General features: G+C 39.0%; 1 protein-coding gene across 13 annotated transcripts in view; it reads left to right on the plus strand.

Moving 5' to 3' along the window:
- Nucleotides 1-3,196: 3,196 nt before the first annotated feature.
- LOC131838687 (cyclic AMP-dependent transcription factor ATF-7) overlaps nt 3,197-17,065 on the plus strand; it is a 94,715-nt gene continuing 80,846 nt past the window's right edge. For 5 of the 13 annotated variants that reach the window (XM_059185149.1, XM_059185150.1, XM_059185152.1 and 2 more), the window contains exons 1-2: nt 3,729-3,751; nt 4,902-4,955. In XM_059185149.1, the coding sequence (XP_059041132.1) occupies nt 3,744-3,751; nt 4,902-4,955 (62 nt within the window). In that variant the 5' untranslated portion in view covers nt 3,729-3,743. The other 8 variants (XM_059185154.1, XM_059185156.1, XM_059185155.1 and 5 more) reach the window with 6 other exon arrangements.

Here is a 17,065-nt window from a genome sequence, read left to right on the forward strand (position 1 = left end):
AGAATTTATTTTGGACATGATAAGTTCGAAATACCCATTAAATACCCAAGTGGATTTCTTTTTTTCTTTCTTTCTTTTTTTTTTTTTTTTCCAAAAGTGGATTTTCAAAGTAGGTAATTGGAGTCTTCAGTTCAAGGGAGAGATATGGGTTGGAGATATAAGTTTGCGGGAAATGGATTAAAACATGTAAAACATTTAAAATGGTTCCTGGAACACAGTAAGATCTATAAACGTTAGCTATTATATTTATTCTCTTATATGCACAGAGTAGTAGCTGATAGTCCTAGCACAATTTGTAGAATCCTTTACTCTCTCTCTCTCTTTTTTTTCTTTCAGATTTTATTTACTTATTTGTCAGAGAGAGAGAGAGAGAGAGCGAGCGCGCACAAGCTGGGGAAGCAGCAGGCAGAGAGAGAAGCAAGCTCCCCGCTGAGCAAGGAGCCTGATGTGGGACTCAATCCCAAGAACCTGGGATCATGATCTGAGCCAAAGGCAGAAGCGTAATCTACTGAGCCACCCGGCCATCCCAGTCCCTGACGTTTTTTTTTTTTTTTTTTTTTTTTTTTTAAAGATTTTATTTATTTATTTGACAGAGAGAAATCACAAGTAGGTAGAGAGGCAGGCAGAGAGAGAGAGGAGGAAGCAGGCTCCCTGCCGAGCAGAGAGCCCGATGCGGGACTCGATCCCAGGACCCTGAGATCATGACCTGAGCCGAAGGCAGCGGCTTAACCACTGAGCCACCCAGGTGCCCCGTCCCTGATGTTTTTTAAGAGATTTTTGGTTTTAGGTAATCTCTATAACCCAGTGTGGGGCTCCAAGTCATAACCCTGAGATCAAGAGTTGCACACTACACTGATTGAGCCAGCCAGCTGCCCCAATTTTTTTTTCTTTTAAGTTTATTTATTTCAAATAATTTCTACACCCAACATGGAGCTGGAACTCACAACCCTGAGATCAAGAGTTGTGTTGTCTTCTGACTGAGGCAGCCAGGAGCCGCGACTCCCTGATTTTTAACACCACTCCCATTATATACAAATATCCCATTTATTTTGAGGGTCTGTTTCTATCATTGCATTCTTTTTTTTTTTTTTAAGATTTTATTTATTTATTTGACAGACAAAGATCACATGTAGGCAGAGAGGCAGGTAGAGAGTGAGAAGGGGAAGCAGGCTCCCTGCTGAGCAGAGAGCCTGATATGGGGCTCAATCCCAGGACCCTGAGATCATGACCTGAGCCAAAGGCAGAGGTTTAACCTACTGAGCCACCCAGGTGCCCCTCATTGCATTCTTTTAACTAGGAATTGTTTTGGGGGAGAGTAGATTGGAAGCCAAGACTTCTTTCAACCTTCCTCAATTAACTTCACAAGAACTTAAGTGATTCTATGCTTCTGAACCTTTTTATCTAAGAAGAAATCATCTGGATTATTTCTGCCTTTTAGAGGGTGCTGTGAGAATGGATGACATCCTAGGCAGAAAGCTCAGAAAGCCAAGTAATATAAAGCTGCAGAAGGAATTTACCTGAGAGAAAAGAGATTCCATAGGTAATACTTTGAGTCCATTAATTCTACTTATAACTATGGTAATTTTTTTAAGGTTTTTTTTTGTTGTTGTTTTAGTCGTGGCAAAACCCCACATAACATAAAATGTGCCATCTTGGTTACCACATAAGAACAAATTTTAGTAGTTTTGCATTTTTTGTTTCATCCGAAATCTTCCCAAGGCCGTTTCCTCCTCATAGTTCAACTGCTGGTTCAAACACATTCCTTCTTCAGAGAGGCCTCACGAGGAGTAAAGTGGCTTCCCCACATCCCAACTTTCTGTCTCATATTCCATGATCTGACTCATTACCCTGAAGGACTCTTCACTACTGACATAAGTGTGTTTTTTGGCTTATTAACTGCCTCCCTCTCCCCACTGTAATGATAGTTCTACCTGAGCAGGGACCTGGTCTGTCTGCTCTTCTCCCCATGCCTGAACAGTACCTTGCACCTAGTATGCCCTGTTGCGTATTTATTTATTTATTTATTAGCAGAGAGGCAGGCAGAGAAAGGGGGAAGCAGGCTCCCTGCTGAGCAGAGAGCCCCACGGATGACCCCAGGACCCTGAAAACATTATCCGATTGGAAGGCAGAGGCTTAAAACACACTGAGCCACCCAGGCGCCCCCCCCCCCCCCACCGCCCTCCTTTAAAGTATTTATTGAAATACTTGCTGAGTATTTAGTGTTCTGTGATTCCCAGTTTTATATATTTTATCTCATTCGATCATGACAACTCTCTGAGTAAAATTTACTAGCCCCATGGTAAAGAGACTCAGAGAAGCATCTCACAAAGTCACAGGCCAATTAAAGAACAGGTTTGGGATTGCTACGTAGATGGCTTGCTTTTTCCAATACGTTCACTCCAGTTCCAGGGCTAAAGGTATTTCAAACTACTTTCCAATTAAGGAAGTGATGTCTCTGGAGGATAGTAGAAACAACCGCACATTTATTTACGTATCCAGTTCCTGCAGTTGGAACCCTTACTATCCCCACCCCACATGCAGTTACACACACACACACACACACACACACACACACACCAGATTTACGGCCACAGTAAAATTATTCTAAATGTAAAGAAGAAAATGCAATTACTCGACTGTTTGGAAACCTGAATCCCCTTGCCTATCGGAATGGGGGGCGGGGTTCTTTTTTTTTTTTAAACGGCTTCATTGAGGTATTCTCTTGTTTTAAAAGTGCGCTCCTTTAGGGGGCCGGGGAGGGTAAGAAAGTGTGCTCCTTTGAAATAATCTCATTCCCTAGAATATTTACTTCCCCATTTGCGCTTCCTTACTCTTAGGCGCTTTTGGTTTATTTGTTCATATATTTAAGTAATCTCTAGACCCAACGTGGGGCTTGAACTAATGGTCCCAAGATCAAGAATCACAGGCTGTTCCGACTGAGCTAGTCAGGTGCTTTTTCTTCATTTTTTGGATCTCCACTACTACAGGAACCTGAACGGATTCCCTTTCTTCTTTTTTAACTCCTATACTGCACAGCCAAACACGTGTAACCCGTCTGTAACCAATTCACTCAGCCTGTCTCCAGGCCAGCCCGGCCCACCAGAAGTCCGGCCCCTTCTGTTTTCCGGAGCACCGCCTGTCGGCCCCTTTCCAACTTAGGGCCTACGGATCTCGCCCTTCCTCCCCACCCACCCCCCAACATCTCGCGAGAGGTGAGCGCCCCTGGCCGGACGAGAAGAAAGTATCTGCTCCGCTGAGGGGGGAAAGAAGGAGCTGGAGACAGATTGTGGGAACGAACGCGGGCGGGCGGGAGGCGACGGAGCTACCAGAGGGTGAGTTCTTTTAACATTAAGTAGTCCATGATCTGGCGGAGTCTCTCTTTCAACTCTGGCCACTCTCAGTGTCCCAGGCCGGGGTCTCCCCTCCCAGTCTGTGTTGGACGGGGGCGCTGAGGCGGTGGCCGGGCCCTGTCTGAGGAAGTGGGTGGGGCATGGACTAACGCCGACCAATAAAAGAGAAGGAAGCTACGATTGGCGGCGATGAACACTAATGAGAGATCGTCTTTACCTTGCGGAGTGCCGCCCCTCTTCTCTCCCTCCTACCGCCTCCTTCCTCTGGGGGGGAAGGCGGGGCCAGAGGCCTGAAGTGTGGGGAGAACTTGGGGTAAGTAGCCCCGGGGGGCACAGGGCGTGGCAAGGAGAGGGGAGTTGAATCCTGAGGGAATGGAAGCCTAGTAGAGCCTAATGGGAGGGTAATGGGATGGGATGGAATAGGAGGAAGGGATGGGGTGCTAAATTGGTTGAAGACTCAGGCTTATCAAAGTGGGGTTAGGGGCTTGGCATTGAAGAGCCAAGGGTAATAGGCAGGAGGTAGGGAACAGTAGGTGAAAATATGGCATTGGGTTTGGATGGAAAGATAGGTAGAGGTAAATCACTGGGAATGGGAGTCATGGCATTTTGATTGAATTTTGAAAATTATGAAAAAAGAATAAGGGCATGATTTCAGAGAGAAAGTATGAATTTTGAGAAAATTCAGTGAATGAGTTTAGGAATACTTTATAGAGGCGGGTTTACCAGCCAAGGCATCACTTTGGGAAGAGTGTAAGGGAATTTTAGAGGAGTAAAGGAGGTGTTTCGAAAGGAGACAGCGGATATATACAGGTCTTAAGCCTAGGTATCAGAAACAGCCTAGGATATTGATTTGGGGCATTTGTTGTATATGGCACCTAGTCTGGTGACCAGCTTGCAAGATTAGGTAGGGGTGGAGAAGAAGAAATACAGAACACTTTCATCACTTGTGCTCTGATTTCCTTTCTCTCTTCTCTTCCTCTTCCTACACTCCTCTCTTCCAAAACTCAGGGATGGGGGCTTGGGACTTCTGCGGTACAAGTTGGAACCCCATTGGGAGTCATGTTGCTCTGAATTGCTTGTTATGTTCTCTGACTGGGGTGTTTACTACCCAGGGCACCTCCTACCCAGATTGCTGCGTTGCTACTTTGCTAACTTTAAAAGTTTGCTTTCTACTTAATAGTGTTTTAGTGTCTCCGAAGGTTGTGTCATAGTAAGTGTAGGTTTGTGGGGATGTGCAGAGTGTTCTGGGCAAGCTCACTTGATTCTTATATTTAAAAACCTTGCAGTAGTGTAAGAATTCTTGTAATGACATTGGTCTTTACAGTTATTATAAGCACAGAAAAATATACCAAAGTTTGTTTTGTTAAATGTGTGTCTTATCCATTCTTATTCTTGGAGCTGTTAAATGGTTAGTTGTGGTTACTTTTAGTTAGCTTATCTATTTTTAAACGGTGTAAATAAGATGGACATATATTTCAGGAAAGTGAAAAATTTTCAGTTTCTTCCTTTGTGTCTAAACTCAGAAGTTAAAGATATGTCATAATATCTTAGGGCAAGGATTGGGGAAATCAAACACAATTTGTACTTAAACATGGAGGATGTAAGGTAAGTGGAGGCTATTGCGAAATGTAACATGTCTGTAAGAAAAGAAGCTAAAGAAAAGTTTGGCAGCTATACTAAGTAGTCTTACCAGTTTGTTCTTAATTCTGTACAGCAAAGGGACAAGCCTTTGCCCTTTGTTTGATAGGTGTGTATTATTTAATAATGAATTAAACTAATATAGCCAATTAATTAAGAGCTGCTTTGCTGCTGCATAGATTTGTCTTTTATATCCTTCTCTTCTCCTTGTACTTTTGAGAAGCAAGATAATGTCTGAAATGCCGGTAAAGCTGTTTCATGAAGAGAAACCAGAGTATGTTGCTTTGTATTAACCTTTGGTTTTCAGCAGCCATCTGAAGCTTTTTCTCCTAGCCAGAAAGTTGCCCCTACGACACATTGAGACCAATTAATTACTAACCCTTTAGCATTAATTACTGAATTGAGTTCTAATATTTCACATTCAGAGCAGTGCTTTTGGACATTCAGACCTTTTCACAGTTTGCCTGGCAGCAGAACAAAAAATACCCAATGAAAGAGCAAAGTCCCTTGTTTTACTCTTCCATTCTTGAGTTTGTGGTGGCTTTAACTGGGGCACTATCAAATGCAAGATTTTTTTTTTTTTTTTTTTTTTAAATTTCATCAGTGTTAACACCTAGCAGAAAGCTAGGGAGTGTCAACACTGCTCATTTTTAAACTTGTGGATCAAAGGTTACATCCTGTGATAGTTCCAGGGTTGTAATTTTTAAGCATTTTTATTTACTGTGGCTTTTAAATATTAATGGACACTGCTACTGTACCTCCTTTTTCTTTCCTCTCTCCACCTCCAGCTCCAAATGAAAATTGTTTTTTTTCATCCAACTCTTAAGCTGCTACTTTGCCTCAAGTAAAGTCCCTGGCTCTGCCTGAACACAGCTGCGCTGAAATTCTCACAAGTTATTGTTTTGTACATGTCAAGACGGAGTTTTTCCTAGGCTGCAGTAGGAGGTAGTGTGTTAACAGCAGCCTCATCCACGTCTGAGAAGGAGGAGCCTTCTCCTTGCAAGGAAGTTTTAGGTGGAGCAAATAGCCTTGCCATGTAAATGTATAACAAAGACAGCTCTCTTCTGGAGGCTAGTTGGCAGGCTGGCATATAATTGTCCCTTATCCCTTGATAAAGGTACTAAAGTTAAGGTGCAGATGTTGTTTCTTCCAGAAAAACAAATGCAGCATTCATTTAAAAAGAAAAAGCATTAATTTTTTTTTGCTGTTGGTTTCTCTAAAAATGGCACTATGATTTGAGAGTTCATGAAAGAATTTTCCATCGGGTGCCTGGCTGGCTTAGTCGGTAGAGCATGTATGTTACTCTTGATCTTGAGTCGTGAGTTTGAGTTCCACATTGGGTGTAGAGAATACTAAAAAACAAAAAATGAAAACAAAAACAAAAAACTTAAAAAAAAAAAAGAAGGTCTTCCATCTATTTAGAAACATGTCAAAGAAAACAATTTTTAAGCATCAGTATTTGAATGTTGCCTTCCTGAAGGAGGCTTCTTTTGGGACAAAGTATATTCATGAAACATGAAAATACGTCATATTTGGAATTCCTGGCAGGTGGGTCTTTTCATTTCTAATCCAATAAGAAAGAGGTCCCCACTTCACAAATACCCTGTTCCATTATTGGAGGTCTACTTTTAGAACATTCTTTACATTGTGCTGAAACTCTTTAGTTCTGCCATTTGCAGCTATAATAAATAAACCTAATTCCTTGTCAGCATAGTAGCCCTTTAAGTATTTGATAACAGTTATGTAGTAGGATAAATATCCCAAGTTATTTTAGCCATTCCTTAAGTGATAAAGTTCAGGCCTCATCAGCTGGGTTGCCTGTATTTAGGGTTTCTTATCTAGATCTGAAATATAACACCTCAGGTATAATCTCATCAATACAAAGTACAGGGAAGAGTATGGCCTCTTTTCTGCTGTGCTCTGTACTTCTATTCTTAAAGTCCAAGATCGCATTAATTTGTGTAATTGATTTTTTTTTTTTTATTTTTTTATTTTTTTTTGTAATTGATTTTTTAAATGTAATTGATGACCTTACATTTATCCTTGTAATTGTCATCTTGTTAATTTGGGTTTATTGTTTTAGCTTAATAATCTTATTTGGCCTCAGCTATTCCTCATATCCTCATGTTTGTATCTTTGATAGATAAATTTGATAAATGAGACATAAACATCTGTGTTTTTGTTTTAGGTCACTGGTAGAAATATATAAGGGTGGAGCAGTGCATATAACATCAGCATGCTATCATTAGGTTGATATTAATCCATCAGTCAACCTTTTGCATAAAATTCAATTATGAATTCACCTTCAGTTTTATCATCTAACTTATATTTCCTGTCTAATATTAAGAAGCATCCTGTTGAAATCTAAATACATTGTCTCTGATCTATCCCTAAGCTCCTAGGCTAGTGACCTGGTGAAAAATGAAGTTAGACATTAGTTGCTACCTAGCTAGGTCATGCTAGTGTTTATAAATCATTGCGTTACTTGTCAGTTGTTTATAAGACATCTATTTAATAATTCCCCTATGTTTTAAAGTAAAATTACCTCCCCCTTTCCAACATTGCTGGTCCTGCTTCCTTTATTTTTATTTTTTAAAATAATTCTAGAATGATTAACAGTGTTTCTGCATAGTTGCATATTTTGTGTTATCAAATGAAATTCTGTTTTGGAGTCTTTTAGGAAGACATGGCATTTTAAGTTAATATTAAAAAATTAAACTATTATCCATGTAGCAGTTATATCATAGCCTCCCCATAATATTGACATCTCCAATTTAGACCTAACTTTTCATTTTGTTTGGAATAAAAACCTACACTACCTGTAAAAGAAAGCACACCCCCTCACACACAGTTGCCTTTATAGTTTATTGATGTGGTGGGCTAAGTTTGTCATGCTCTGTGCTATAGGTAAAATTGTGCTAGAAATAAGCCATAACATCAGAAGACATCTCTAGGGAATAAAGACTGTGTTGGCAGCCAACAACTTTCCTCTGTGTTAATTTTAGACCTGATAGTTGAACTTAAGTTTGAGCAATTTTAGCTGATAAATGCATTTTTAAAGCACCTTCCTCTTTTGGGGTTTTAATTTTTACTTTCACTTTTAAAAAATAAAAAATTGTGAATGGAAATGTCTCTGTGGAATGAAGTAGCATGCTGTTAGGGACAGGGTACATCTTTTGATAGCTTCTTACCCATTTGAGATTGTTTAGTTATGAATTCTCCTGAAAAGCAGATGATGGAATTGATGACCCCTCAAGGTCCTTTCCAGTCCAAACATTCATAAATAGAAACTCAGATCAAAGAACTTACTATTTTTTTTTTTTTTAAAGATTTTATTTATTTATTTGACAGAGAGAAATCACAAGTAGGTAGAGAGGCAGGCAGAGAGAGAGAGGAGGAAGCAGGCTCCCTGCCGAGCAGAGAGCCCGATGCGGGACTCGATCCCAGGACCCTGAGATCATGACCTGAGCCGAAGGCAGCGGCTTAACCACTGAGCCACCCAGGCGCCCCAAAGAACTTACTATTGAAGAAAAGGAGACATTAAAGAAAATGAAATTGAAGTGGTTCTACTGACCCAGTGGGAATGGCTAAACAGAAAGTAAGGAACATAAATGTCAAGAAATAACTCCTTTGAGCAAGAAACAAAACAAGAATCAACAACAACAAAATTTTGCATTGGGGTCATTTCATGTCTTAAAATATTTCATCATGATATTTTCTCTACAGAATTTCCCTGGTGGACACTTTGTGTTGAAATAGTTTGTCTCCCTACCCCTTTAAGCCATAGTATTTTGTTTTCTTTCCTTCTCTTGTTTATCCTTTTGTTTAGAAAGTGTGTGTGTATGGGGGGTGTCTGAATAATATACCCACTGCTTATGTACAATGAAGAAAATTCAGTTTGGTTTTGAAAGTAAAGGTATACTGCTTGGCTACCTTAGAGAGGAAAAATTTTGTGAAAAGACGAATTTGTTACCTAGTTTTTAGAAATTTGTAGGCAGACATGTAGGAAAGATTCCCAACTAAGGCAAATGTGAGTTACTAGAGTGATCTTTCTTTTTTCTTTTTTAAACTATAGTAATCTTATGAAGGATGTAGGAACACTTAATCGGAGAACAAAACTCATTACAAACAACTTCACTTTTTTAGCTTTTTTTCATCTTCTTGCAATTTTAATCCTAAATGTTCTCATACATTTGAAACCCGAGTATATAAAAAGTTTCTCTTTTCAGGATGCCTGACTGGGTCAGTTGGTGGAACCTGCGACTCTTGGTCTCAGGTTGTGAGTTCGAGCCCCACGTTGGGTGTAGAGTTTACTTTAAAAAAAGGTTTCCTTTTTCTGTTCAAGAATGCATTTTTCCTTAATAAATATCAACTTGTGAAAGTGTAACTGGGGCTAAGATTTAGCTTAAAAAGTCACTTTGTGAGCTTGTGGCTTGGACCTCCATGGAACAGTGTTGTTCCGCCATTGCTGCACCATCTCACAAAATCCAACTTGTTTTGAGTGGAATTACCTATTAATATCTTATCTGGTATAATGCTTCTTGCTGACATAGTGGACAAAGAAGATTTATATGCTAAATTGGTCAGATTGTATTTGGGGCTTATAATTTACCATGCATTAGAAAAATTACTTTTTTTCAGATTAAAAAATAGAGCATAATCATTCTTTCTGAAAAGGAATACGCCAGACTGTATTATAAAAACAGGACGATTTATTGACTAGAACGTATGACTGCTGTAAATGATTTGTGTTGGCACCAAGTTTCTTGCCAGTAATGTTTGTTTAAGCTTTATCAAACTTGAGTAACACCATGTTGGTTTTATAACATGGTTTTTCTGGTATTTCTGGTAGTAATGTGTCTCCTGTAGTACCATTTTCTTTATTTTTTTAAGTTATAGGCAAGCAGTAGTTTGCTGATATTTTACACATCTGTGTTTGGGATTATTGAAAGTCAGTCAGTGAGCATTAGAATACCCCAAACAGATCACTGTGTTGCCAGTATATGGACAGTCTTTAGAAAACAGATTTTTTTTCCTTGAGAATTTTTAAGCATCTCCATGATTGTCATTATTGTAGCAATTTCCTATCTAGGACTTAACTCATACTAGGGTTTAATATTAAAGTCTCAGGTTTATTGTTGTTAGTAGTGTATTTAAATTAAGTCCATTAAAAAAAAAAAGAAGTGCATGAAGATTTCACATGTATCCTTAAGGATTAGTGTTTACGGGTTGATCACTACTGGTGTATTGTTTTAGGGATGATACCTTATCTGAAAATGAGTAGGAAAAAACCCAAAACACAGGGTTAGATTTTTGACAGCCTTCCAGTTTCCAGGAATTTTTCAACTCCTAAAATGCATATTGAGGCCAAACATAGACACATATAGTGTTCTATATAGTTATTTCTAACTCTGCTTCCTGCTGTCACTTTAGTAAGCTTTTGCTTGTTTTTATTAACCTTTCTGAGGATAGCTTAAAATAGTTCCTTGAATCCTTCAAAAGCCTAGAGAGACTTAAAAAAAGTTCTAGTCAAATAGTTGCCTATATGAAGCTGTTCCCAGATAGGTTCTAAGGTTTGGCCATGTGTTATCTAACTTATGATTCAGCCTAATTCTCACTCCCATCTGTTTTTAGTCATTCAATACAAAAGTATTTGATCTGTTTAAGCTGGCTCCTTTTTTGGAAACCTGTCCCTTGCATGTCAGAGCTCAAAATCCAGAAATTAATTTGAACCTTCTCTTTGATCAATCCAGGGTACTCTACTGTTTTTTGTTTGTTGTTGGTTTTTTTTTTTTTTTTTAAGATTTTATTTATTTATTTGTCAGAGAGAGAGAGAGCAGGCATGCACAAGCAGGGGAAGCAGCAGGCAGAGAAGCAGCCTCCCTGCTGAGCAAGGACCTTCCCACCCCCCAATGTGGGACTCGATCCCTGGACCCTGGAATTATGACCTGAGCTGAAGGCACATGCTAAACCGACTGAGCCACCCAGGCGTCCCTGTTTGTGTATTTCTTAAAGCAGTGGGTCTCGGGGGCGCCTGGGTGGCTCAGTGGGTTGAGCCTCTGCCTTTAGCCCAGGTCATGATCTGTGGGTCCTTGAATCGAGCCCCACATCCGGCTCCCTGCTCAGCGGGGAGCCTGCTTCCTCTTCTCTCTCTGTCTGCCTCTCTGCCTACTTGTGATCTCTGACAAATAAATAAATAAAATCTTCTAAAAAAAAAAAAAAGTAGTGAGTCTCAAACTGCTTTTGGTCTCAATACCTACCCCTTTATACTCTTCATAACTGTTGGGGACTCCAAAGGACTTTGGTTTGTCTTGGTTATATCTGTTGATATTGAGCATTTTAGAAATTAAAGTGGAGAAATTGAAAAAATACTCACTTTCAAATAACAACATAAATAATTACTATAGTGTCAGAAAAATTGGGGTGCAGGACTTCAAATCTTTTAATGTCTGACTTAATAGAAAACAGCTGGATTCTCATATTTGCTTCTGTATTCAGTCTGATAAAGTATGTTGTTTGGTTGACGTATGTGAAGATAACCTGGGTTCACACACAGATACTAATAGGAAAAGGAAATATTTATTTATTTATTTATTTTTAAATATTTTATTTATTTATTTGACAGACAAGAGATTACAAGCAGGCAGAGTGGCAGGCAGAGAGGAGGAAGCAGGCTCCCTGCTGAGCAGAGAGCCCGATGCAGGGCTCCATCCCAGGATACTGGGATCATGATCTGAGCGGAAGGCAGAGGCTTTAACCCACTGAGCCACCCTGGTGCCCCGGAAAGATTTATTTTTAAAGACTTACTTATTTGAGAAGGGAAGGGGCAGACTGAGAGAGTCTTAAAGCAGACTTACTGGTGAGCGAGGTGCTTGATGTGGGACTTGATCCCACAGCCCATGAGATCATGATATAAGCAGAAACCAAGAGTCGGATGCTCAACCGACTGAGCCACCCAGGAGCCCAGAAAACAGAAAGATTCTTTTCAGATAATTGTAGATAGTCTTTCTTCTTTGATACTATACCAGAATCCAAAATGGGGTAGTTTCTTAATGGTTGACTGTTGTGTAGAATCTGAAACCACATCTCTGAATTTTAATACTGTTAAATTAAAATGAATTAGCCTGTCTTGCTCTTTAAATAGATCTTTCATCCATGTATGACTTGAACACCCATACCCTCTGAATGGGTCTTAGGAATCTATGGGGATCCCTGGAGCCCACTCTGAGAACTGCTGTCTTGTAGTACCAAATTGGAAAAATACAGCCCTTTACTATAGAAGAACTATAAGCTCTCCAACCATTTTAGTGTCCCTCAAAGGCTGAGTTACTGACCATTTGCACCGGAATTACCCAGGGTGGTTTTTTTAAGTGTAAATTCTTGGGCCGCAAAGCCAAGAAAATCCTGGAGGCATAGGAATCTGTATTTTTCAGGGTGCCCAAGTGAATATGTTAAGGTTGAGAACTATGGAGCTAGCTTAATTAACCTTATTTTTAGAAGACCTAATTTCTTGGGCATCTGACTGGCTCAGTCAGAAGAGCATATTACATATGTCAGAAGTACATATTACTATGTACTATATACATACTACATACTATTACTATTGAGTTGTAGCTTGAGCCCCACAATGGATGTAGAGTTGACTTAAAAAAAGCCGGGGGCCGGGGGCTGGGTGGCTTGGTCGGTTGAGTGTCTGACTCTTGGTCATGACTCAAGTCTTGATCTCCCCGTCATGAGTTTGAGCCCTGTGTTGAGCTCCATGCTGGGTGTGGAGTCTACTTTAAAAAACAAAAAACCTAATTTCAAAAATTTGTAGTCATTTAAAAAGAAATTATTATTAATTCAATTAAATTGAATAGTCACAATATAAAAGTTCTTACTAATGATTAACACATACACTCTGACATTTGTCATAATTGGGATCTCCTAATTACCCATGCATTTTAATTAATAATAGTTATTTATAAATACGAGGAGTTTGCAAACTAAGGCCAGATAGTAAATAAGGCTTTGCAGGCATGAGGTCTGTTTGTAACGATTCAACTATACCATTGTAGCACCTAAGAAACCATAGACAACATGCAAAGGATAAGCATCACTGTATTCCCATAAAACTTTTTTATGGACTCTAAAATTTGAATGTCATGTAATTTTTATGTGTCATGAAATACTCTTTTTTTGTTTTTTTCCAACCATTTAAAAATGTAAAGGGGCGCCTGGCTGGCTCAGTGGGTTAAGCCGCTGCCTTCGGCTCAGGTCATGATCTCAGGGTCCTGGGATCGAGTCCCGCGTCGGGCTCTCTGCTTGGTGGGGAGCCTGCTTCCTCCTCTCTCTGTCTGCCTCTCTGCCTATTACTTGTGATCTCTCTCTGTCAAATAAATAAATAAAATCTTAAAAAAAAAAAATGTAAAAACCATTCTTAGCTTGTGGTCCATACAAAAGAGGTGGCAGGCTGGATTTGGCCCACTGACTGAAGTTTGCCAGTCCTTGACATATACTGTAATTGGATTATGAATTTAAAAATTATTATAATAAAATATACTTAATGTTGGGCAACCCTCTTGGGTCCCCTCCCTCTTGGAGAGCTTTTTCTATCGCTCAGTAAACTTTACTTTGCTGTCCACCACAAAAAAAAAAATTACACACACTCTTAATGTTGAAACTATGAACATAATTTAATTTTTCTAGACAAAAAAAATGCTCCAAGAAGTAGTCCCTCCCGATTCTTATTTCTGGACATTCATTTGTATAATAAACATATAAGAAACATCTATTATGTGTAAATTTTTGGAAGTAACACAATTCAGTTGGAAGTAGTTACATAATAGGCAGGTTATCATACAACTTTTTTTTTTTTTTTTAAGATTTTATTTATTTATTTGGCAGACAGAGATCACAAGTAGGCAGAAGGCAGGCAGAGAGAGAGGAGAAGCAGGCTCCCTGATGAGCAGAGAGCCCGATGTGGGGCTTGATCTAGGACCCTGAGATCATGACCTGAGCTGAAGGCAGAGGCTTAAACCCACTGAGCCACCCAGGTGCCCCTTTATCATACAGCTTTTAGGAGGTTGTGTTTGTTTTTAAAGATTTTATTTATTTGTCAGACAGAGAAGACACATGCAGGGCAAGCAGGGGACAGAGGGAGAGGAAGGCTCCCCACTGAGCAAGGATTCCATAGTGGGACTCATCCCAGGAGCCTGGGATCATGACCTGAGCTGAAGGCAGAGTCTTAATGGACTGAGCCACCCAGGTGTCCTTAACTTTTAGGAGTTCTAAAAAGATGTGCTATCTGTTTTTATATCTTCTTTGAAGTGTGTGAGAATAGGTAACTAGGAGTCAAGTGAGCCTTAACCTCTTGACTCATCTTTTGTCTATTTTTTTTTTTTTTCTAACTCTCTACCTCAGTTTTCCAGTTTGTAAGCAAAGTGCTTTACAAAAACTCTGATATAAAACAGTAAGGCAAGTTAGTTTAAGATTATAGTGATATATGTGCTTTCTGTATAATCCCTTTGGGTCAGATGGTTTACCTACTAGTGAAATAATATATGCTAAACTGTTTTTATGCTAAGTAATACAGTGGAAAACAAACCCAAAATTTATGAACAGAAATTTCAATTCCTAAATAATCTACTACCTAGTAAAACTTGAGTCTTTGTTTTCTGAGGTTCACATAATATTCATTATAGTCTCGCAATTCATATGTTTACTGGCATCTTTTCCTTAAATCATTTTTCTAGGTGTAATGCAAATCATAGCAACACTGAGTATCCTATGGAGAATAAAATGTTGAGACTGCTGTGGTAGAGATCTTTGGTGTTTGTACTCTTTGCTTAGTAGCAGCTTAATTATCTTAGAGTCTGAAACTTGGTATCCAAAGTTATGTTCTTGGAAGAGAACTGTTTGTATATAATTTCTTTCTTTTTAATACCATAAGGGAATGGAGCCCATAGAGCTCTGTTTGGGTGCCTGTCTACATTTTTTTTAGCTTGTTTATAACTGCACTGAAAGACATTTAGTACCTGCTAAGCTTGGTTTCAGTTCTCTTTATTCTCTCTGTGATGAATGGCTGGGGCAATTTCTAAGTGTTTGATATAAGTAATACTCTTTAGGGAGCATTCATGGGATTCTGAAAATGGGTTCTTTGAAGGTAACAAAGGAGGAACTATCTTGAACTGCTTGATTACCCTGTGTATCGATATAAGTTTCCACCGTGTCTATTTCCATATGAAGCTGCTAGTTTATAATTTTAGAAAGATTTTTTTGGTAGTCCAAAAAATGAATTGAATTTGTCAGTTGGTTCTTTTGCTTTGTAGTAGAGAATGAACGAACAGCCTTGCATGATTTTTAAATATACCGTCTAGTACTTTATAATAAAGTGTACCAGATGTGGACCTTTTTTTAACTTGTAGATTTTTTTTTATTAGATTACTCTATATTATTTTTATTTTTTTAAAAGCAATCTGATCAGTGTAAACTTCAGAAAATGCTGAAAGTAAGAAGAAGAAAACAAAATTACCGGGAATACCATTATCCAGAGATAACCATTATTAACATTGGATGCTAATTCCCTTATCTTTTTATATGCTTATTCTTTTGTTTGCCTTTTTTTTTTTTTTTCCTCCCCGCAGTAGGCTCCATGCCCAATGTGGGGCTTGAACTCATGACCCTGAGATCAGGAGTTGTAGAGTTGCATGTTCTACTGACTGAGCCAGCCAGGCGCCCCTATTTCTATTTTTATAGATTTGGAATTATGGTGCATATGCAATTTTATATCCTGCTTTTTTCCCTATAGGATATATAGCATTTTCTTATGTCATTAAATAGCTTTCAGAAAATGTTATTTTTTTTTTAAGAGTGAGTTTATTTATTTGACAGAGATCACAAGTGGGGGCGGGGGGAGGAAAGTAGACTCCCGACTCCCCACTAAGCAGAGAGCCTGATGTGGGGCTTGATCCCAGGACCCGGATCATGACCTGAGCCAAAGGCAGAGGCTTTAACCCACTGACCCACCCAGGTGCTCCCAGAAATGTTATTCTTAACTTAAATATAGTCTCTTGTCAAGCAGTTTCTTACATTGATCCTTTTTTCTAAACATTTAATTCCTGTTCTTTATTGTTATAAATATGACTATGATAAACCTTTTAATATATAAGTGGTCCCTGTTTTGGGCTTTAACCCCAGAATAAAGTCTGAAAAAAGAATGATTTGTTCAAGGGATACAAAACATTTTAAAGACAATATAAATATTGCCAGATTGCTTTCCAGAAAGATTGTTCAAATATGTACTCCCAAAAGTCTTATATGAAGGTATAAAAATTTATTTTTTTTTAAAGATTTTATTTATTTATTTGATAAAGAAAGGGGTAGTGAGAGAGGGAATACAAGCAGGAATGGAGTGGGAGAGGGAGAAGCAGGCTTCCCTCTGAGCAGGGAACCTGATGTGGGGCTCAATCCCAGGACCCTGGGATCGTGACCAGAGCCCAAGGCAGACACTTAACGACTGGACTGAGTCACCCAGGCAACCGAAGGTGTAAGAATTTCTGTGGCATTCTTTTTTTAAAATGTTTCTTTCCTTCTTCTTTTTTTTTTTTTTTTAAAATATTTTATTTTATTTCATTTATTTTTTTAAGTAGACTCCACGCCCAATGTGGGGCTTGAACTCAAAACCCCCGAGAACTTGCAACTCCTTAAACTCACAATCACAGTGGCATGTCTACCTAGGAAGCCAGGTAGGCCCCCCCTGCTGCGTTCTTTTATACATGAAAATATATCTTAACAGCTCTGGCCTGGGTTTTGTTTTCAAGAGCCAATGAAAGGTTAACTTGGCAAATAATCTTCCTTTTCCCCATTTTTTAGCACTCTAACTGAAAGCTGTGGAGTCACCTCTGTGCTATTTGGATGATAAGGAAAGCACGGAGTTGGTTGAGTGTAGTCACATCAAGTGCCTTAGGCACAAAGTAGTTGTATATGTATTTAAAACATGTCAAATATGTTTAGCTTTAAATACATAAATACCTGTATAGCAGTTGTTTTGTGGACCCAGCTGGCAGCTTTATGAAAAAAGAAACAGGAAGATAAAT

This window comes from Mustela lutreola, chromosome 8, assembly GCF_030435805.1.
Source record: "Mustela lutreola isolate mMusLut2 chromosome 8, mMusLut2.pri, whole genome shotgun sequence".
NCBI classification, from domain to species: domain Eukaryota; kingdom Metazoa; phylum Chordata; class Mammalia; order Carnivora; family Mustelidae; genus Mustela; species Mustela lutreola.